Genomic DNA, 24,380 nt, shown 5'->3' with positions numbered 1-24,380 from the left:
ACGTGAGAATCAGAGAACAGGATAAATCGCTAAGAGATGGTACACGTGCAGGGCTTTGTTGATTAAAGAATAATATCATTCATAGGACATAGATAGGATGTCAGTGTCTGGCTGCCCAGTTGGATGTGAATGCAAAATGATTGTGTCCTCTTCTCTCTCTGCAGGTTAATCCCTCCTCTGAATCAGCTGGACCTACTGCGCAACCTGAAGAGCAAGTCTGGACTGTCCTTCAGGTCAGACAACACATGTTTCTGTCTCTGCTGAGCACTTGTGGAGCATGGCTGTGGTTTATGAAATGTGGAAATTAAGTGTGTGGATTTTGTGTCGGAAGTAATAATGAAGATGACTAGAACAGGAAAACAACTATGATTGAGTAATTAGTGTCTAATATACTGTATGAAACCGCCCCGAAGTGCAGTGCATGCTACACAAAGGGAACACGCACTACAAAAAGGAGCACACTTGCAAAGCTGTGTGTGGCTTACTAAGTATTCCTGAGTGTTTGCACCCTGTGTATTGAACATTTATGGGGATGACACCATTATCCAAAAACTGGCTGTTGCTAAACTAAAATGGTGCATGTGATACCATTATACAGAGAACTGTAACTTCATTTACTAGAAACTGTAAAACAGTGTTATCTTATAGTAGTTCAGGTGGGTAGCTGTGTTATCTTATGTTGAGTGAGTAACACAATGGAGCATAACTGCACTGCAGGACACATCATGTATTACCATGATAAATGAGGTGTAGAATCATAGCAAGGTAAGTCTGAACACTATGTAGGCTGCACAAGAAGCCATGTAGTAAAATGAAATATACTATTTTTACCTTCCCATGGGATATTCATGGGTAGCACAGTGGCACAGCTCTGGGGCCCTGGGTTCAACTCCTGGGGTGCTATCTGTGTGGTGTTTGCATGTTCTCCCTGTGTTAGTGTGGGTTTGGTCTGGATGCTCAGGTTTCTTCCCCAAAGACGTGCTGATGTGTTCATTGGCTTCTGGGAAAACCGGCCCTGGTGTGAGAGTGTGCGTGTCTGTTTGTGTCTGTGTCAGTGTGTGCCCTGGGATTGACTGACATCCCGTTCAGGGTTGTATCCCGCCTTGTGCCTGCTGCATGCTGGGATAGGCTCCGACTCCCCGTGACCCTGTGCTAGCTAAAGCTATTAGAACGTGGATGAAAGGAGTATTCGCAGAACAGCTTTGACAGGAACAAGGAGAAAAATGAGCTGTAGATTCCATGAAAAGCTGTGGAAATCAGCTGGATTGGAAGGAAGGTGGCACACTTTGCTGCGCTGGGTATCTGTTTTTCCTGTTTCTCTAGCTACTGTACGTGCATTATTAATACTCATTTGCTGTGCACCCACATCACGCATGCGGGACACTGTCAATCGGAGCTCCCAGCGTTTCTCTGAGTTTATCTAAGGGCCATATGAGGTTGTCAAAGCGTTGCATGGAATTCTCTACCAATGTGCCACTAGCAAGATGTACAGTATGGTCATGTAAGAAATCAAGAATATCTCTTGGGTCTACATGCGTGACTCTGTTATCTGAAATTAGCTAGTGGTTCCAAATCAGGTGCATAGTGTACTGTATAATGAGTCGCTTCATGGTACAGAAAATAAAACTCTCATGATAAAGAACTTATTTATATGGGATATCGTGGGATACCTACAGTATATGCATCGGTATATATAGGTATCGAAGTTAGAGATTTTCGTGGAAACTGTTAAAATGTCAATGACTTGTGTGTGTTCTCTTTATTTCCTCTAAATAAAGGAAAGAGCCCCAGCCCGAGCCTTCCCCCAGGTTGGTCTAACTGCATTACCCTTTTCTGTTAACCGGTGTTTTATTTGTAATGTGACTTCTGAAATGCAAGGCTTTTTTCATGAGGATTTGGTGCAACTCCAAAGGGTAGTTTTTTTTAATAGAGGTGTTGCTACTGTCAGGTGCTGCAAGCTGGTATCATGCAGTGCTGCATAAATTTACACCTAAATTTCCGGGAGAGGCTGCAGAAATATGCAGAGCAATCTGAGGAACAGATCTCACAGTGCTGTTTCTGCAAGTGCAGCAGCTATGGTTTCGTAGGACAGGCTGAAACGCACAAGTACGGTTTTCTTTTAAAACACCGAGGGCATTTTAACCCCAAACCGGGTTTTGATTGGTAGCAACCCCTCATTAAAGTCAATGCAAATGTTGTTTTTTCGTCGATCGTGTGTATCAGTGGTCTGATGGACGGGTCTATATCCAAAGCTGTTCTCCTTGGAGGCCTAGCCTTGTTTCGCAGAGCTGTGGGTGTGGCGTTATTGAAAACCTGCACAGTGAAAGCGCTAGCCCTGGAATGGCAGGCTGAAGTCAGCTAATTGGTTGCATTTCAAATGAATACATGCCAATTTAAAAAAAAATGTTTGACAGTGGGGAAAGTGACGTTTTGCGAGTTGTGTGGGAGCAGCTACTGTACATTTAAAAGAGAATGGCCCACGCCCATGTTTTGTGAAATAAGTCTAGCAAGATCATGTTTTCACATCAGAGGTCATCAATATGGAACAACCATCCCAGCTTGTTAGTCAAATGTTTGCCTTCTTCGCAGCTGTGAGACTCCCCATCCGTGCCACCTAAATTCCACTTTGAGCAAAGGGCTGGGAAGGCAGCATGCTCACAGTTTGTGGAGCTAAGCTTTGTTTAGGTGGCGTGAATGGGGCACGTAAATAATCTCTCTCAGCTGGCACGATATGCACAAAGATGATGTGTCAGTAATTCGATGTCTGAACTCTTACAGTACATGACTTTAATTTAGCAAAATCTGCATAATGATTATGTTGCATTGATTGGCAGGATATGCCAAATGTTATGATTATTTAAAGTACTGGAGAAAGCATTTTGGCATTCTGTAGAGGTTTTGTTCACACAGAATCAGCTCTTTTTATATTTAGTATTTCAAATCTGTTTACCCCAGATGTTAAGTTACATTTGGTACAGTCTCTCTTGTTTTTCAGTTGTTTAGGTTTTTGTTACATCCAATCTCCTCCAAAACTGAACATGAGCATTTTTTTCATGCATTCTTGTCTATGTGCCTCATGTTAGTTCTTGAATACATTGAAATTTGAAGATTATACAAAAGTATACAACTTTTTACGAAAAAAAAAATCAAAGGAAAGCAATGATTCTCAGAAAGCTGAAGTACCTCTGAACTGGGAGCTTAATTGAAACAGATGCCCCTGTTGGTTTCCAGAAAATGAATCAGACTAAGAAGGGGGTACAGTACATAAAGTCAAGGTGATGGCAAGCAGACTGAGGACATCCTGACATTACAGGATAAAGACATTGCCTAATGTAATAAAGACTGTGTTGTCTGTTTTGTTCAAATGACTTTTCTCTTCACCACAGTACAGCAGCCATAATCACAGGTAACTTCAAACTTCCAGAGCTAGCAGTTCCTATATTTTATAAACATTTTTGTGAAGACTCTCTAATGAGAGAATGTCTTGCTCAGCTCTCCTGCTCTTGTCGTTGTCTTCCCTGAAGGACTAATGCACTATTCTCCCTCATTTCCAGTAAAGAGAGTTCATGCAAAGAAACACTATGTGGGTGCTGCCCAGGAAAAACTAGGTACCACAGGAATTTTGTCACGCACAGATACTACCATCTGCACGGCTAGATCTCCCAAGCATTCAGGTCTGCTTCTCCTGCTCCATTCCTCTCCCGCTCCCCCTCCTCTTCCGTCTAATAATTTACCTACCTAGTAGAGGTGACAGCCTGAGCCAGGGGCAACCAACCTGTCCCACAATTCCCGCCAAGGAACGCAGTTGTCCCTTCCATTTCTGTTTAGGCTCCCAGACCACATGTAGATGGTCCTTCATTATATATGGGACAAAAACTGAGAATTAAATGAAAAGCTGTCTTCTTCAGATGTATGTCTTCTGAAATTGCAGCCGCGTGGCTTTGCGCTACTCTCATTCTGTGTTTTTCATGTTCTCTGCCAGCACCTCTGCTATTTAGCTAAATCTTGAACACTAAGGAGCCATGTCTCTTTGTGTGTTTTGTATTCCTCTTAATTTCGAAGCTGCAGTTTGCCATGTTTGCTATCTCATCACCTTTGCTTCAAGGCAGTGTCCATCTTGAATAAAAACAGTATGCTACATGGATCTTACATACTATCCATGTTCTGTCAAGGGATACTGTACCTTGCCCTGCACTGAGCCTCTTTTTTTTTTGGCATTTTATATATGAAGTGGGTTTAAAGAACAAGGAAACACTCCAGACACACTCTATGTGACCTACTAACCCCTTGCATTCTGCATGTAGTGAATGCTGTCGCATTCAGAGGTGGAGGTACCCCTGTTCAGCCCCAAGTCATCACAGGCCTTCAACAGGCCGTCCCTGCATGCTTGAGCCACACTTTGCATGTTTTGGCCGGGTGATTGAGACATTCTGGAATTCTGATGGGCATTCATGCAAAGGAGACACAGAAATCCTTTGCAGCCACTGGGATTCTGGGAGGATAAACAAGTCCTTTTGACTCTAGAATCTGTGAAATTGCCACATTGTCTACTGTTGAACTATTTTATGGATTACAGTAGATCACACTTCCTTTCCAGTGCACCTGTCTGGGTGTTTTCCTGCATGTTAATTTCACTCTAATTAGTTTTGCATTGATACAGTAAAACCAAAAGTTTGTTTTATTTAATAATATGCCAAGAATGTGATCTATACTAATTCAGTGTGTTACTCAAGAACACACACTGTTGATTGAGGATGATATGACATGTACAGTATACAGTGCATGAGGATTCTGGATATGGTTTTCTTCAGTCCATATGCAACTTATGAAACTTATATGTTAAGACTGCAAGGAATGATGTTGTTGGGAAAACACTTACGTTTAACCAGGCTTACAGCAAACCACATCTGACAAACTGTTTTGGGGCTATGCTTGTTTCAAACCTGAATGTAATATGTTTTCCAGGTCTCTAGATCTTTTACAGATCAGAGTTTCACCATCCTGATTAGTGGGGAAAAAAAAGTTGTGTACTTCTTTTTTAAATGAAATCAGATGTCCTTCAAAGATCTTTAGTTACTTGCAGGGGAAAAAAACATCAATAGATTAAACTGCTGTATTTCGTACAGTATGTGCATCTCTTGACTGTTAGCCCTCATCACACTGCAGCATTTTGTTCTGTTTATTGTTGTGAGTGGTTCTGTACTATCATGAGAACTCAGACTTCGTGTATGCGTGTGACTCATTCAGCAGCTAAGAGTAATAATAGTAACTACAGAAAAACACTTCCTATTCTCTTGCCTCCTTTATTTACACATGTCCGCAGTCTTTTGTGTGAGCTTCTGCTTCTTCCCTCCACAATACTGCTTTATCCCTGCAGTTTTCAGTTGCTCATGTCTCACTGGCTTCTTGAGGCCTCAGCTTCAGCTCCTCCTCTACATCAAACTCTCCTGACACTTTCATGGGAGAGGGAATGGCTGCAATCACCGAAAAAGTAAAAGAATGATGCCATTGGCATCAAGAATCCATTCGAAGGTTGATAAATGCCTGCTTCTGCATAAGCAGTCTTCTTCAGCTTGGCTGACCGTTTTCTGTTGGCTTTCACAAAATCAGATGCAAATTCCAAACCACCACAGGGTTATTGTAGACTAGAGCATATCAGGTTAAAAATGTCCTGTGTACTGTAGGTGCCGGTTTGTGGAACAGGTATTTGGTGAGACCAGGAGTTACCTTTTTATCACAGGCAGGAAATAAGGTCTACAATATCAGGTCCACAGTAAATATCAGGTTCTGTTATAATAAAACAGCGCTAAATTTAATTGTACAGTTTTCCATTACTGCAGGGTAGTGGACCTCTGAATCAGTGAGAAGCCTATCCAGTGGCGTGTCAGTCAGGACAAAATGAGAGTGGCCCATGTGAAGGCTGTGTCTAGAGACTACAAAAGCAAGAAGATTAACTTTAAAGACAGCCTGTTGCTTTTTAAAGCAGTGAACTAGGGTATGAGTCTTGGTGCCCTTTGCTTCTCAATTCCTGATGATTCATGATTATTCACTCTCGGCCAGTAAATGTATTAAATAGAGCAGAAGACGTTACATCTACTACAGCTCTATACATCCTTCTAGACTGCAGCTAAATGAGCTCGAAATTAAATCCTTTTCTCCTTGCAGAAAATCTGAAATTTAGTTCTGGTGATGAGTGTTAAGAAGCATTTTTGAAGAGGTTTTTGGAAAACTTTGAAGTGGAAAAGTCTTAACTAAAGATGATCTGCATAGAAAAACATGGCTCAGCAAGACAAAGACGATCAGGAAACAGCCCATAGTGCTTGCATATTCCACCGAGAAAACTACAGGAGCAAAATATACTTTTACTGTATATATAAAATATTAGCAGTTTATATCATTGGCCCAGAGATGGGACATGTAGTGCTGACTTTGTTTTTTTTGTAAATCAAAACCATTAATAAAAAAGTGACCAATTCAGCTGAGATACAGGAATGTGATATTTTAACTTACTATGGATTGTTTAAAAAATCTGTGCCCTTTCATTCATAACTGGAGATTTTATGAATACGTATTTTTAGAAAAGTTCGAATGATACATTACCATACAGTGCCAGGTAAATCAGCACTTCAACCCAACGGCCTATCACAAATTTCAAACATGACCTCGACTGAGTTTCCTTTAAGTAGAAAAGTAAAAATCGCCTCAGATATGAAACTCCAGAATTGGTGTGTAATTTGTGACTGAGAGGTAGGTCAAAGATTCCCTGTTTTTCGGTCTCTTCCCTTCCCTGCTTAAACGAAAACCGATTAGAAGGCTTCACAAAAATGATCTGCGTGCCCCCCCCATGCATTTAACTTCACCTCATCCGCACTTGACTGGCTATAGCAGCAGAGCAGTGTCCTAATGACTTTCTCCTGTGTGCCCCTCAGTCCCTCTCACTCCACGCACTGACCTCGCAAAACCCTCACACGTTTGACTGAACCCCCAGGAAAGAGGACTTTCTTTATCCTTTTTAGGATTGTTTTCAGTTTGGAAACCAATAGGCAAAGCACACATGAAAGCATCAGGTAACCACAGCTTCCCATCCGAGAGCATTCTAACCCAGGGCCTGTAGCAGATCTCAAGCTTTCATTCGATCATCTTACATCTAATAATGCATGTTGGGTAACCTCAATGAGAACATGATCTCTGGCGTTAATTTATTGCTGTATCCTTGTTTCTTGTGGAGGCGTGATGTTCTGTACATGCGCATGCCTGCTTGTGAATTTACTGTGTGTAATTTCAGTGTGAGATGTGTAATTAATATGTGTGCAAGCAATGTATAAGGTTGCCAGTGAAATACTGAACAAGGTAAGAGGTAAGAGAGATCAATGTCTTTTTTTACCATATGTTGCTGAATTACTATATTGCTGTATGTGGACTTTTAGTGATAGCAATTGAGAGAAATTCAAATTACCAACTGACCCAACTGTTTTTCCTCTGGCTAGCTGGCACCTAATTGAGTGCTGGTGGAAACTGAGCACAAAATAGAAATTATACAAACCCTAAAAATTTGATTATCCTGTATAACACATCTATTGGCATGCATGCTGTATTACATATACCATTAGTACTTCATTTTTAAATGCAATCCACTGATATCCAGAATCTAAATCCTGTATTTAGGTCTAGAATACATATATCACTGATTGATTAATGCAATCAAAAAAGATTAGGATTCACATTTAATTCTGAAAATAAAATAATAATTTATAAAGATTAGATTTCATCACTAGCAGATACTAGAATACTAAATCCAACACATTTGTTGCATGTCTAAATCATGGCTCTCTTTTGGCTTTCCTGCAGTATTAGAACATAAGAGACCAATTTTTCCATTTGAAAGTAAAGTTATTAGAATTAAATGCATAAGATATGTATAATTAAAATATTTGCAATAAATGCAGAAAAGGTTTACAGAAGGAAGTGTAAAGCCTGAGATCGCGGTGAAAATAGAAGTGAAATGCAATTGTCATCTCTTCCTTCTGCTGGCTGTCCTTACCCTTGAGATCAAGCTCAGAAAAAACACTGAAACGTTGCAGTGTGCTCTGAGCTTCCCATATGCATTGGACAGTGGGAAAGGAATTTCTTTATGATTTTCCTGAAATCGTGGGTTAAAGTCTAAACAAGGAATGCAGGAATATCAGCCTAAAGTCCTTTCCCCTCCAGTGTCCACACGCTATCTTGTGCACATGAATGAGTGAAACGGCTGATAATTATGATCCCTCCACTTAGCCTTAAAGACAAATGCTAACTCTAAAGTTTAAACAATTAAAAAACATTTTAAAATTTGAAAGAAAAAATAACATGGAAAGCAATAAAATTACAGAGAGCAGACCTCAAAGGAAAAAAGGCAAGCATTAAAATAATGGAAAGTAAAGTAGACTTCTCAAACTCCATCTGTGATATAATCAAAGGTGCTTAGAAGCTTGGAAACTGAGTTGTGATGGACCGACAGCCATCACCCAGACTGATTCCTATTGCCCATGTTCTAGTTTCTCTCCTTGCCTGAATTATCTGCAAAGGCAGAGAGCCAGAATATCTGTCTGGCTGTGAACTTGTTGATGACGTTTTGTCTTGGGGCCTGTCCTTCTTCCAAGAGCTATTGAAACCATTCCAGTTTTGCCAAACTGCTTTACAGTATATCATACGGTGTCGCTGGAAGCTGGAGCCTACCCGTCCAGCAACCAGCGCAAGGCAGGGTACACCCTTGACGGGGCGCCAGTCCATCGGAGGGCAAGTGCAAGCCAATCATACATGCCAATCAGGCCACGGTAAAGGCCGAGGGGGCAAATTTGGCCCAGACACCGGGATAACCCCCTACTGTTATCGAGAAATGCCCGGAGATCTATAATGACCACTGAGAGTCAGGACCTCGGTTTAACGTCTCATCCGAAAGACGGCGCCCACTACAGTATAGTGTCCCTGCCACTATACCGGGGCATTAGGACCCACACAGACCGCAGGGTGAGTGCCCCCCACAGGTCCCACTAACACCACTTCCAGCAGCAACCATAGCTTCCCAGGAGCTCTCCCATCCAGGTACTGACCAGGCTCACACCTGCTGAGCTTCAGGGGTTAAACAGTTGAGAGCTGCAGGGTGATATGGCTGCTGGCTATTTATCTGCAATATCACAAAAAAATCATTTTTGTCCTGCTAATACCTTTGCATTGTCTTAGATAATCAAAGCGCAGAGCCTTCTGATGTTGTCCTACCCATCTACAGATCCCAATTCCAGATGAATTCACAAATGTGGAAATTCTAATGCGGTTGATTTCCGAGATGAAACCTGATCATTTTGAACTTGCTTCGTAACTGGAGCACATCACAATTGCACATCTTATTCTTAGCTCCCTACACTACAGCACTCTAGTACTGCTCAGGCTCGTAATGTACTGTAGATCCTGAGAAAAGTGTATCATGGTGCATGGTAAATGTTGCCTCTATGTCTTCTTCTTGTTCAGTCAGAAAGTCAGCCTGAAGGAGCGGGTGTTCTCTAGCCCTCGCAGCTCGGGGGCGAAGGGCAAGGGCTCCCCCCAGGGGCAGGCCATGCGCAGGTCCCCCAGCGCAGACAACAGCATGGAGGACAGCCCCAGCAAGGTGCCAAAGAGCTGGAGCTTCGGCGATCGTAGCCGGGCGCGCCAGGCTTTCCGCATCAAGGGGGCCGCATCTCGCCAGAACTCGGAAGGTGAGAGTGTCTACGCCTCTCTGTCACTGTCTTTAGTTCCTGTCTCTTCTTCCTGGGACAGCAGTGGGGTAAGTCAGTCACTCCCCAGAACACAACCCAGGAAAGATCTGGGCCTGTTGTCTCATGCGTCATCCATCTTGGCTCAGAAAATTTGATAAGGCTCGAGTATTTAATACCAGAATAGAAACGTAGAAATGACAGTTCATAGACTTCTTACACATTATTAAGTCAGAGAATTTAGCAGGAGATAGTAAGTACTGTAAGAATATAATGAACTTCATTAATATTTTACAGATATCCTGCTAGCAAGGCTCTTGGTGTGGTGACATCTTTATGGTCCAAAGTCATTGAGTTATTATTTTTTGTGATATCATGCTTTGAACATACTGTATTGTATACTGTGGTATCTGACTACCTAGGCCTTGAGTGACTACATCAGAATATCCTAATATATCATAGCTGTGATGGCACACCTTTCTTTTTTATAACTCTCTTCAAACCATTGGCCTGTCTCATTCCAATTATCTCTAAATAAAGATGCAGTACTGCCGGCAGTAGTCTAGACAGTTATTGATAGGATAAGTCTGTTTTTTGATGAGACAGTAAATCAATGTACCATTTTTATTATAAGACTCATCTTTTGCCCTTGTAACAGGCAACATCCTCTTTTTAACTTTGAAAACCTTTGCAAGAAGGCAAATTGAAAAGATTCAGAATAGTGTCACTGAAATGTAGACATGCTTAAAATACTATACTGAAAATACTTCTGTACAGGATATAAATTATATTGATAACCAGTTTTATAAGCTAAGTGACATAAATTTGAAAACCAAGCTGAGGTAGCTGATACAATCTGGTGTTTACTGTTGTGTGGGGAAATGACGTGTCTCTGTTCTTGTGGTGCAACTGTTGTTCTCTATTTTCATTTATGAAGGACAGAGTGAGGTGTACTAGCATCATTCAAATCTGGGGCTGTATGCCAGTGTCCATTTTTTTTTTTCATCGAGATAGCAAGGGGGTTCCCCAAAACACGAAAGATGACGTTTGTGATCAAGGCATTTCTACCCTTTTGCTTTTGTTCTTAAATTCATTTTGCATTTGACACTATGCACACACAACTCAGTGTGTAGTCAGAAATGTGAGTGTGTGTGTGCATCTGGGTACGTACAGTATATTATATCCTAGTACTTATGCTGTTTTAGTGAGTTTCTTGAGGCATGAAAACAATTCCTTAGGCAGACTTCCTGTCAAATGAGATTCTAGCTTTGGCCTGGCTTCTATGAGATAAGGTTATAAAACCTGCTGAGTCAAACAGTTCTTATGTTCAATTTGTGTTGGGGAACAGGCAGGGGTAACATGGCTGTCCCAAAACCACAGGGTTAATGCAGCCTCATTCATAACATCCCACTATTTTCACAAATGCATAATACTAATTCTCAGCAAATGTAAAAAAGCAGGACTGATACGCATCTTGGCCCCCTGATGAGACATATCTTTTTGTTCTATTGTTTTTTTGGTGAAAATGTTAATTAGATACCATTGTCTTCAGTATCCATGTCTTGTTGGTGTTGCTGGAGTCATGCTGTGTGTTTATGTTCCAAGATTGAATTGAAAAAAAAAAAGATTTTTGTTTTATGGGACAACACAATCCTCACAAACTCCTTTTCATTTCTCTGTTTGATGCTGTGCTAAAGTGCTGATTGAGATGCAGGACGAAGAATACAGATTGAAGAGCTCGCCAGGTCAGGCCATTGACTGGGTGGTTACACTCTGTACCACAAAAACTCCAAAAGTGCTATATGCAGTATCATTGTACTATACACTGTATATAGTGTTTTTGCCTTGTTTACAGTGCAGTATTTTCTCCGTGGCTCAGGAGCCTACACATAGGTGTAAATCTCTGTTATCCACTTAACCTCTGAAAACTGCCATCTAATGCTGATTTCTAAAAATCTCCACTAATACATGGGGAAAATTCAAAGCTTTTATGCAAGAAATTCACTAGCCTGAACAGTACTGGCGTGATGCAAAGCTTCCTGAAGTTGGTCAGCAAAGCAGTTTAAATTGCGCAAAAGCACAAAAGTGGATTTCAACGAGAAAAAACAAATCCTGAAGGGTCTTTGTTTACTGAGAGTGATCCATCATTCAATTTTAAAATGGAGGTACTAATAAAAGTTCAGGAAGGAGACAAGCAAACCCCTGCCTTTCAAGCAGTTTCCTATTTACAGTGATACACTGTAATGCAATGTAGGCTCACCTGCCCTGTGATTGCTGCCCATGCAGCAGGCATTACAGCAGCCCCTTGGGTTACTGTAATTAACTCAGGGAGGGAAGACCTCACTCAAACAGCCAGGAGTCACACCCTTGGCTATAGGACTTCGGCCCAGTTGGACTCTTGCTAAGGAGCCTGAAGAGAAGCCAAAGAAAACCCAAACGCATTCACATGTTGAAAAACATTCCCTGTTTCACCTGCACATTCCATCATTCCTTCTACTGTTATATGATAGTGTTCCTTCGGTTATGGAACTGGAACAAGATCTGACATTATCGTTTTGATCGTACTGAGCTCGGTTCTGGGCCTTTTTTGTGGAGTCAGTATGTTTGCCCTGTGTCTATATATATATATCTATATTATCTTCAGGAGCTCAGATTTTTTTGGGACATTCTGTCTAGGGTGAGTGTCATTTCCAAAAAGCACCCCCCTCCTCACTGTGTGAGTGGCTGCGCCGTGACAGACTGGTGTCCTATCCTGGGTCTATCCTGAATTTTCTATGACTATTATGACAGTAACTAACCCTATTAACAGGGTGCAGCCTGGGAAAAAAAGAGCCACTAGCACAGTGGTGACCGGACTGGACTGACCCTGTTTAGCGGGGTCCAGTCTGGTGAGCAGGGTGCGGAAGGTGAAAATAAAACAGGAACTGTTACTTATCAAAAATGCGAGTGTGTATGCCAGCCCCAGCAAAAGTACATGATGGGACAGGCAAAAAGAAAAAGAAAACCTTACATGGGTGCAATCCCCCTCCGGGACTGTCAGTGAACCCCCCCCTTCCGGGGGTGGCCCTGCTCGTCCCGTCGGGGGGTGTCCAGTGTGCCTTTAAGGACCCGCCCAGCTGGGGCTCGTTATCTAGAAGCCAGGACAGCTGGGACTACGAAGGCGGGGCGTCGCCCTTCTGCCAGGGCTCCGCCTCCACATTGGACACGCCCCCCCCATAATGCCCCACTGTGTTCCTTGGACAAGCTTCCAGTTGCTTCCTCTCTTCCCAGACATAAGTGGCTTTCTGATCATGGATTGATAATAATTAAACCTGAAATAAATTCAGTACAGTTCAGTATCCAATTCGCGCTCCTAGATCTGCTTGTGATACTCTCCCAGCTTTTAACACTTCTTGAATATTGGCTGCACTCAAGACCACCTTTTTAACTGGGGAAAGGAGGAGGGGTAGCTTTGACTCCACAGGAATAGCAGTTTATCTTCACTGCCAGAGCTGCTTGAGACCTCCAGTGGATAATGAGCGTGACAGAGGATGGGAGAAAATGATGGATCGGACACAGTATGCAAAGGCCTTTAGGATAGATAAGCAACAATTTAATTGCACATGGCCTTTTCTGCCATTAAACAAAACAAGTTGATTTGGCTTTTTCATTCTCTCCCAAATTGCTGTATGTGGCAAATATTTCAATTTGTACAATAGCTGCCTTTACGCGTCTGACCTTTTGAAGATGTTTTTTCATTGTTTTGTAAGAACTACAGAATGTATTTTTTTTGCCTGGGTATGAGTTGTATATGAGACATTGTGTGTGAGGGCGGGGAGTTTCATTTCAAAATTTGCTGCTACTTAATTTGGGAGGACTTTTTCTGTAAATCAAAAGACTTTAAAAACGTTTTTTAAAACAGATACAGGCTATCAGAGGTTAGGTGGGTGATAGTTGTATAGAGTTTTGTCTGATTGAGACCTTTGTAATTGCTCACACTTTACCACTACACAGCCACAGACACACATAAAGGATTAATATGTACAGTAGGCCTACTCAGTTTTCAAACACAAATGTGGATCTACGTGTATCCTGCCTACAAATAAGTGAAAATGTATACTAACACATTGTATCTCCATAACCAAAATACACCTGTAAAAATTCTGCTTGTGGCATTCCAGGTAATTTTTTTTGGTTTGCTAAAAACTGTCACCCCTCACCACTTAAGGACAGTCTAGCTCCCAAATCAACAAACGCTATTGCTACAGTATGTCTTAAACCTTGGTAGAATCTAAAATGATTGAACATATCAGGCCTTGAGAAAAACAGCTTCTTTACCCTACATTGCACAACAATTCAATGCTTTGAACCTGTTTGCAATCTGTGATATTACCATTATCTAATTCAAGTTGCAGATCAATAACTGTACGACATGTGAACGATTCATTTTTATCTAGAAGCTGGTGGATCTGGCAGCAGAAGTCTAAGCATATGAGACTTCCTCCTTGCTGCAGTGTTCTTTTTGTAAGGTGCTGGCGCAGTTTCAGAAGCAGCTCAAGGCTTGATGGAGTAGCCTGCTTCCTTGTGTTTAGATCCATATTGCTTTCCATACCTGGACTACGAGGTGGCCATTCCCCCATGGAGCACAATTGGCTCATATTTGTCCCCACTAAATAACCACATGTGCAAAATCTGGCATACTCCCATGATGAGTGACAAATAGAAATGACAGGTGATTAAGTAATTATATTTTGTGTTTGGGACTCCCACAGTATCTTTTAAGAAACCACAAAGTTTTATCAGAAAATTAGAAACTACAACATGTTAAACTTTAACTTTTAATCAAAAACCTTACAAAGAAACATTTCTTTTCACTTCTCCCATCTGCTCAATACTTGTGGTTTACAAGCACACAGTTATTGAGCTTGACATTTCAGGATATACATTACTCATTCTGAACTCACAAGCCACTGAAACCACACAGTGTGAATAATAGACAGATTGTCTATTATAGAAGACCTTTGGGTTTCAATTATTCTTTGAACATTGTTACATATATAAAACCATTTTTGGAATATGTTTTATTTGAATTTTACCCAAGGAAACAAATCAGAATCCCTCTGTGTAACAGTATGAGATATAGCAGGTCAGAAGCTATAGGCTCTTCTTTATGATAACATTTAAATTTCTTTTTTTTTATGTGGCTGAATTTGGATAAAAACACGTGATGCTGAAGTATTGTGAAATACATTTTTCACTTATTCCAAGACGTTTACATGAGCCTATAGTCTCTTAAAACCTGAAATACTTTTGACTGCTACAAAATGGGGTTGACATGTTTTCCTGTATTCTCTGATAATTGAATCCAAGTGATGTTATGTCCTTCACAACTGTTTTTGTTTTGATTTTAATAAATTGCACTAGTTTGGATTAAGTTATTTCTGCTTAAACGGTAAAGTAGTTTAACTTCACTGAACATGATATGCGATATGGCAGAAGATGTCCATACTCAATAACAGTATGGACTGTAAGTGGACTATAGTTGTGAATTAATTTTGTCTGGAATGTGTTAACAAAAAACATTTCTCAATGGTATTTAGGAAAAGTACAATTTAGAAAAGGCAAACATTGAATGAAAGAAAAATCAGTTTGAAGTACTACTCTACATAGAGTTCAGTATAAAATATCATCATATTTTACATAGAATTACACTCTTCTAAGCCTACTGTATATAAAATTAGAGCAACACCAAAAATATATTTAATTTCTTAATTATATTAGAAGAATATCTTCCACTCACAATTCTATGCAACCGAGTGCAACTGGAGGGTTTCAAAGCAAAATAATCCTGGATTTAACCTTCATGTGTCTTTGATCCAAACTGGTGCAAAAAACAAAACACATTTTGTGAATTCCAATTATCTATGTACACGTCATGTTCTATAATTGCTTTCAGTAGTGAAACTGATAACCTTCTTGCCTGGAAGAAGAACATTTCTGATGCTTCTACACTGTTATTCAGTTCTGTTCATTCAAGATAAAGGAATCTGTACTTTGTACTTATTAGAAAAAATCTGAACTTTTAAGGTCTGGCATTTAAAATTACTCCTGAAGGTATGACAGGATGCAGTGGCTTTCACTTTTATAGGTAATTTCTCAGCTTTTACAGATGTGGGGAAATGAACACCTTTTGCAAATTGTGAAAAAGCAAGACCTTTCTGGCAAGTGGCTAACTCCCCAGTCAACTGAGTCTGCACTGACAGCCAGCAGGAAGAGCTGCTGCCTATATATTGAAATCTCCCAGCACCTGATGCAGTCATTTCTTTAAATGTCAAGTCTGGCTTTCCTTTACTTTCTATTTTCCCTCAGCTGTGTTCGCATAAGAATACCTTTCACTGTGTCAAATCTACAGGATGACTTTTAAAAAATATCAGACCATCTAAAATGGTCTTTCAGTTCTATGCCAAGCTAAAAACCTGATAAAAACACAAGCACCTACAAATGGTGATACACATTAATCTAGCTCCACAGTCACACAATATCTTAGGAAGTGACAGAAGAAGTGCTTGTTCTGGCTGAATAATAGAGCAGAGTCTGTTGTTTGGAGAAATGTCTGTTGAGGATGACAATGCTAAACCTACCATTCAAAAGGCTTAAAAAGTGCCTCCAGGCTGGTTACCTTAGAATCCATGGCAGAGACTAATGTAGCCACCTATGTCACCCACAGTCAGGTATTCTAGGGTAATCTGCACACAATAGAGCATGTGGAGGTAGTGAGGAAACACAGAGTTTGCTCTTAGAGTTTGATGCACATGGGCAAAATGTAATAAATCATAGAGGAGAAACTTTATTATAAATTATGGTAATCTGATGCATTTCACGTTCTTTAAATATTGTAGCCGCATGGTTTGACTATAAATAAAATCACAATCACCATGAAAAAAATCACCCTGTAGTTGACACATGATAATGCTGCTTAATATTTTTCCTTAATTGCATCAATGTTTAATGCTCATGGTTGCATTAAATACTGTACATACAATTATGGCTTACAAAAATCCCCAGCAAACCATTTGGCAACTTGTAGATTGGCCACATTTATATGGGCTAGCTTCCAGATTCAATTTTCAAAAGTGTCCAAGTCAACTTTAAACCCAACTGTGCCAACTACACATTGGACCCTGTGTCTAGCCCTTCTGCGGCTCATGTTTTGCAATTCAAGAAGCAGAGACGAGAAGGGACTCTGGATTGAGGCCAAAGATTGCAAATCTTTGCTGTGAAAGTATACCAATATAAAGTGAAGGGGCTGCTTAGCGCTGGTGTACCTTCAGAGAGTTAGAAAATGAACATGTGCAAATTGACGGGAAACAGCCAGCTCATACAAGCAGAAGGAGCGTAATGAATTGGTGAGATGGGCAAAAGAGGTCCTTTACAAATGGCCAGACACAGCTATAGGACTGTGCCCTCTTAGCACCGAAAATGAAATGCTTGTATTTCTTTTGTAAATGATCCGTTTCTTTAACAGCCTTTGTTTCATGTCTCTCCTTTTCACTTCTTTGCAGCAATTGAAGGGTTAATCAGTAAGAAAACCGCACATTCTCTCAGGGGTTGAAAGCGGAGAGTGAAAACAATGAAAGAGACCAAAAATATGTCGAAAACCCATGCATGCAGATCTAGTGACATTCCATCAGCATATGCAGGGTCTTCATTCCACATTACCGAATGAATAACTTGCGTAAGCAGACCAAAGCCGTGTGCTCCCGTGGCTGGCGATCCTGCACTTAACTGCATGAAGGAAGCTGACTGACCCTGATTTACCAGTCCAACCTGGGTCTGGAGCAGGCCTTCTGTCCTACGCTGCAGAACATTGGAACAGTTCAGGCCAACGCACACTGCTTCCTGCAGGGCGGCGCTGTTACAACGCTCTGTGGTATAATTGCATTTGAAGCACGTTTGATTTTTTTCCCCAACTGTTTGTCAGTTCAGCTGCTGGAGGAAAAAAAAAATAATAACCTTGTAGGAAGTGTACACTGTGGCCCAAATTTATTGACATGCTAACAACTCCATGCAGTGTCCCAGAAACCAGTTCTGTATGGTTATCAAAATGTAAACTGCATCATGAAGCTTCTTTACTGTGCCAAGCCTTTAACTTTGCCATAGGTAAGCCCCCCTTTTAAAATTTCTGTTATTTTATGTCCTTGAAGTTGACAGCAATATATATGATTTTATTTTAATTTGGATGTCCAGTCTTTGTTTTGATACAGTGTAAATTACCTCCAGTGTGATCAAAGATAATTTTTTACAGTCATCTTTGTTATGAAATACTGAGGGCTTAGATCTATCTTTCCAAAAAATCTGTTCTCCAACGTATGTTTTGTTGTTTTGATTGTCTTTCAAAAGCACATTGCTTTTTGAACGTACTGTAAGATATTTGCACAGACAGTTGTGGTCTGTGATATATATCTATATCAAAGCATCTGTTTCCTTCTTTGCAAAGGAAGCAGTCTATGCATTTCACTGAACAGGAGGTTTTGCTTTCAGCAGGTTCTTCTGCAGAATCGCCTGAATCCTCCATGAAATGCTTTAACAATAACTGTGCTTGTTGAGGCATTCTCTCTCTAAAAAAAAACCAAAACCAAACGCAGGCTCCAAGGCAGGAATATTTCTGTAAGAGCTATCCTCTCAGCTACCAGCTGTAGCAGAACGATAAAGTGTGAACCCTTCCTTATGTTTGTCTTCTTATTGGCATTAAACATATTTCAGCCTGCTCAGTGTCTGTATTTTTCACTGTATACTGACTTGGAGAGAAATTCCCTCTTCCTTCCATTCATTTCTCTTGTGCCACCTCCCTGCTTTGTTCCATGAGGAATCTGCAGATTGCCTATACTGCCAACAGGTAACGTATGGCTTGAAAAAATAAAACAAGTTCAAATGGTAACATCAAACTGCTGAGCCTCTGTGCTGCACTGCTGCGAACAAAATTGGAATAACTGGGCTGCAGATTGCTTGTAAAACAAACCAAAACTACTGTATAAATAATTGATTACAGCACGGCTATAGGCAAATTCGATTTCTCTCCTTCCTGGTATAGTACAGCATTTTCAGCCTGCTTCTATCGAGACAACAGTTGTCTCTGAATTCCTCCATATTTTTGGGCCACAGTGGTTAGTTAAAACCCCTTAACCTCTGCAGTCAGCTCCCATAATGCTTTGTTTTACCCCTGCACCAGGACCTTTTGACATGACCAGCCACTGAAATGAATGGACACCATCCTTAACCTACCCCACTGTGAGTGTTGCCTCTCCTGGGGCTGCAGGTTAATGGCCGTGTCTTGCTGTTGCTTGGTTCTGTGCAAACATTGCAACAAAAGGTGGGAGGTTAAGGGGTTGTAGGAGAATAATTTGGTATTTACAGTCCTGTTGCTGTTGTGAGCTGTGGACATCTGTTGTGTTTTCTAGAAGCCAGCCTGCCTGGAGAAGACATTGCTGATGATAATAAGAGCTGCCATTGTGAGTTTGTGACTCAGGACTTAACCCCTGGATTAAAGGTTACAATCCGGGCAGTGTGGTAAGAGAAAATTGCACAACATTTTGGGATTTGTTCTCTCATTTCCTAGACAATGTGGCAAAGGACATCAACAAATCTCTGTGCCTCCGTAGGGATCTACTGTAAATACTCATTTGAAATGTGAAACTTTGATATTGAAATGAGATGTGCATGATGCAACAAAACAGAACAGGCACAAACACTGTCTGGTCTGTCTTGTTCTTATGCAATGAGCGGGACAGGTGTAGATACAAAGAATATGAATATTCATACTGGAAAAATGCCCTCCATATGTATTGGGACAGTGAAATCATAATTGCTATTTTTACTGTATACTCAAGCAGTTAGGATTGGAGATGAAACCATGAATATGAGGCAACAGTACAGAAAGTCCCTTTTATTTCTGGGTACTTATTTGCTTATTTGTTGTACCTTTTTAGAATAATAGCGCTTTTTGTGTTCAACCGCCTCATTTCAATTGTGCATAAGTATTGGCACAAATTAACTTAAAATAAATTAAAATAACATAAAACTTAGTTCTTGGTGGCAAATCCTTTTTACATAATAACCGCATCAATCCTGTGACCCACCGATATCACCAAAGTCTTGGATGGGTTTTTGAGATGCTTTGTCAAGGCTTATATGGAGAGATATACAGTACACTAGTTATGTACAATAGTCAAGATGTACTGTATACAGTATGTACTGTATATAATTGTATATAGAAACTATAGCAGACTGAAAAGCAGATTTTATAATAAGATTGATTACAACAAAGAAATAACCATAAAAAGCAACTTACTGTACTCTTTAAACGGAATATAGATGAATTACTGTCCTGGATAAAAGTGCCTATATTTAATTAGTACATTTAGGGAAGCATTTACACTGTTTACACCATTGCATTTTAATTTGTGTTGCACCTGGTTGTCAACTGTTATTATAAAGTAGAGGCTGACTGGTCTCACCCTGGTGCATGTTGGGATCTATGACATGGGCTTTAGCCTGTGTCATGTGATAAAATGACTGGAACTGGGATTCCACAAGCTTACTCAGTAACATTGTCAATTGTGTGAGAGAATTTAGTCAAAAAATCAGTAGATTTGTTTAGCAGTTGCTACATGGGAATGTTCAATTATATCATTGTTTTTTTTAATTGTTTATATATTAAAGGTAGATTTTATACACAGTAAACTACATTTTATTTATTTACTTTCATACAGCAAATTAAAATATATTTTCTTGAACTTCATACTACTGTACCTAAAATCGTCGAAAAACAAAAAACATCCCACTGTGTCAATTACTTCTCTCATACATTGGTGGTTTGTGGCACAACGTGAGCAAGTCCTATTAAATTATTTGGAAACATAATTTACGTTTGCCATGAAATGCCATGTCTTAGCCATCCTGAAATGAAATGACAGAATTACATTTCTTTACCATCAGAAGGGATCCGTCATTATCTTCCTTTCGGGACTTTGGTCAGATCCTAATAAGTCATGCAGAAATTTATACAGTACAAGGTCCTTTGTTGCAGCTCGCCTAGCTGAGGGAAGGGCAGTCTGACTGTACGGATGAGGTTGACCGAACCCTTTCTTCACATTCGCAAGGAATGAGCCAGGGAGCTGCTTCAAGGGTGTAGATGGGGTGGTGGAAGACGTGCTCAAAATGCTCAGAGTTGCTCAAGGAGGCGAGATGAACTGAATAATTATTATAATAATAATAATAATAATAATAATAATAATAGTGATAGCTTACACTTATATAGCGCTTTTCTGGACACTCCACTCAAAGTGTTTTACAGGTAATTGGGACTCCCCTCCACCACCACCAGTGGCCCCTCCTGGATGATGTGACAGCAGCTATAGTATCCCAGTACGCTCACACCTGCTTAGCATCAGTGGGCTGCCAGCTGTGAGTTGTAGGGTGAAATGGCTGCTGGCCATAATAAAGCTCTTGAAGATTCTGGGGATTGAGCCTGGGACCTCATCATTGCGAAGCATGCTCTCTACCACCCCTGTATATATGTAAGGGAGCGGAAGGAGGTGGGATTAAGATCTGATTTTCCTGCCAAGCTTCTGTTAAAAACCCCATTTGTACCATACAGAATTAATGGCTTGATTTACGAATGGCAAATGTCCTGGACGATATTGTGGGGTGCTGAAAAATTCTGCTTTTGTTAATTTTTTTTGTATTTTTTCTCTGAGTATTTCCTGGTACGTTTGCATGCTGCACATGTGGATTTGAGAGAGAGTGAAGGCAGGAGTTAAAAGTGCTAAAGTCCGGCTTGTTCCCCTTTCTCATGTCTGGAATTTTCTTTCCCTCAGCATAATGAGATTTATGGTTTCAAAGAGAAAGTTCAAGGAGAGCCTGAGGCCTTATGACGTGATGGATGTAATAGAGCAGTACTCGGCTGGGCATTTGGACATGCTGGCTCGGATTAAAAACCTCCAGTCCAGGCAAGAAGCTAAACCACCTCTCAAGCCACTCCGTCCTTCACCTAAGCCTCACCTCCTCCTCCTCCTCTACTTCCTCTCCCCCCAAGATCCTGTGGTTACAGTATCGTACTGGGTCCAGTGGTCTGTCCACCAGGACGGACCACGTTGCTCTCCACTGCATGTCCCACTTCTTCCTTGTCGGGTGTCCCATGGTTAGCGTTCCAGAGCAATGTGTCACGGTGTCTACATGTGTGTTCTTCGGAAAAGTCAAACCACTTGTGTGTCAGCGCCATCCATTTAAATCATCTGGGCTGAAGGCTTCCAGGTAAAAACAAATGTAGCCCTGTTAGTCTGATTTCTATGTTTCTAGGAGCAGGTGGGCAACCTTCAAATATCTCTGCATTCGTGCATCGAACAGTTTCCAAACACCTCCCTCCCAGCAGGCGGTCTTGAATATTACCCCTTCTATGTCTAGATCCCATGAATCTGAGTGATGGCTCCTGGTATTGTCACAAGAGAGCTTCATGGCACATTTCATTCAAGGTCTAGTGCAAGCATGGTGCAGGAGACTCTCAGCAGCACTCATTTCCTCGGATCTGATGGGTACTCTTGATTGTCCAAGAGACAACAAGACTCAGTGAATGCGGAGGATGCACATGCTCAATCCATCTTTCGGAGGTTATCCATTGGCCAATGTAATAAAGTTCTAAACAAGAGAGCGTCTGTAAAAAGGATTGCTCATCCTGCATCCTCTTTAGTATTCATTTCAGTTCCTCTCCACTCATCCAAGAGATACACCTTCACGCAATAAGTACAATATATGTTGAGTAAACACAGTGGTTCCACATATATGTAAATATATTCCAGTTTAAGGACTAAAGGATTTTAGGATTGAACGATTTTTTTTAAAGAATATATTTTGAAAAAATAATAGCCGCAATTCAAATGTTTCACAGAACGTGTATGGAATATATTTTCACTTATTTGTCCTTGTTTTTTTTTTCTTTTCTGTTTGTTTTCCTTGTGCTGTACAACATGTCTGTCATACAAGTTTCACGTGTGACTTCATTCTGCATTTTGCCGGTGTCTTCTCTATTTACTTTGCCAGGATAGATATGATTGTGGGTCCCCCTCTCCCCTCAACTCCCCGGCATAAGAAGTATGCATCCAAAGGACCCATGTTCTCTTCCAAAGATTCACCCCAATACTCTCCTAGGTTAGGATCCACCAAACTGCATCTTTTTTAATTGAGCGTTTTTTTTTCATGTTGACTCAGAGCATCAACCCCTTTTCTGAATTCAGGCTACAGTGCCCTTGTAAGGCCCTTGGATAAGAACAGTCTGGCATCTTTGCCTTTTTTCCCCCACAGGCATATACTATTCTCCTCTCCACAAAACAAGCACTCCTTATTTTGTCTATCATTCCAGTCAAATTGACATCTTTCTAAGAGAGCAACATAAACAGGGGATTTAGAGACACTGCCTACAGCAAACGTTTCTAATAAGAGACCTTTTCCAAATATTGTGTTAGTTTAACAGCCTCTGCAAATACAGTATACATTATTAGTAAAGAAATTATTAAGTGTCAATAAAGCACTTTTACCAGTAAAATTATTTCTTCCCTAGACTCTTAATCACTTAATTTTTTTAAATCATATAATATATTTTTAAACATTATTAGGCATATACTGTACATCTTTTTAGGAACAGTTACCTGTGCATAAGAAAGTGTTTAAGTGTGTAGATAATTGTAACTGTCTACATATGCTTTTTGTTTACAAACACAAAAGGCAAGACATGCAAAATTAATATCACAGTCGTTTGCATAGATTGGACACCGTGACAATTAAAAAAAAAAAGGTTATGCAAACTGAGTAACAACCACAGTACAATTCTACTGCATGTGTGGTTGTTCAACTGAGCAACTACTCCAGAACATGCTGAGGCTTGTGATAAAAGGCTCTACACACGTTGATGTTGTAGTCGATGTCCTTAATGTTCTGATCCAATGATTGCCAAACTTTTTGAGCCCATCAGAAACATATGGCAACAGAATTTTAAGCTCGGTCACAATTACACTTTAGATGAAGTAGCGTGCATAATGATTTAATAGATAGTCTGCTAATATTCCGTCAGCTATTAATTGAGATTTTGTAGAATGCTCGACACATCGCAGGTCTCTCTGTGTTTTTAAGTCACAAATTAAATTAACTTACAATGAATTGTTTAAAATCTGAAAAACACAAATGAACGTTATTATGTTTTTTAGGAACAACATAGCTGTAAAGATCATGTAATTTATTGTAATGCTATCAGTGGCAAAAGAGTCTATACAAATTAATATATTACATTTTCAATGCAATAATATACTCATAGAATAGCTTTCTTGGCTTTTGATTGAAGTAATAAAGTTGCAGGACGTCTGCTCCCTGATATTTAAGAGCAATGGCACAGCAGACTTGTAGTTTGGGGTTGCATACAGGTAAGTAGCTTGACATTTAGCCTAATGAAAGGGGTTGAGCTGAAATGCCTGCAGTGCACTGAAAAGAGTGTAGCAGAATATTTCAATGTACAGTAAATTGAGAATTGAGGCTATAAAAACAAATGCATGATAGCATGCAGGACAGTGAAGCATGTCAGATATTGCTCTATGGCCTTGGCAAAAATTCCATTCAATTTTCGTACTTATT

General features: G+C 40.3%; 1 protein-coding gene across 1 annotated transcript in view; it reads left to right on the top strand.

The window, feature by feature from the left end:
* kcnq2b (potassium voltage-gated channel, KQT-like subfamily, member 2b) overlaps positions 1-24,380 on the top strand; it is an 87,033-nt gene that overhangs the window by 50,852 nt on the left and 11,801 nt on the right. Inside the window, exons 9-14 of the mRNA XM_088937577.1 lie at positions 165-233; positions 1,779-1,808; positions 9,505-9,728; positions 11,423-11,470; positions 19,163-19,271; positions 21,581-21,712. Coding sequence (XP_088793703.1) covers positions 165-233; positions 1,779-1,808; positions 9,505-9,728; positions 11,423-11,470; positions 19,163-19,271; positions 21,581-21,712 — 612 coding nt within the window. The remainder of the gene's footprint in view (positions 1-164; positions 234-1,778; positions 1,809-9,504; positions 9,729-11,422; positions 11,471-19,162; positions 19,272-21,580; positions 21,713-24,380) is intronic.

Source organism: Atractosteus spatula, chromosome 19, assembly GCF_055471065.1.
Source record: "Atractosteus spatula isolate fAtrSpa1 chromosome 19, fAtrSpa1.hap1, whole genome shotgun sequence".
NCBI classification, from domain to species: domain Eukaryota; kingdom Metazoa; phylum Chordata; class Actinopteri; order Semionotiformes; family Lepisosteidae; genus Atractosteus; species Atractosteus spatula.
Note: the sequence above shows the minus strand (reverse complement) of the source record. Positions and strands in the feature narration are given on the sequence as shown.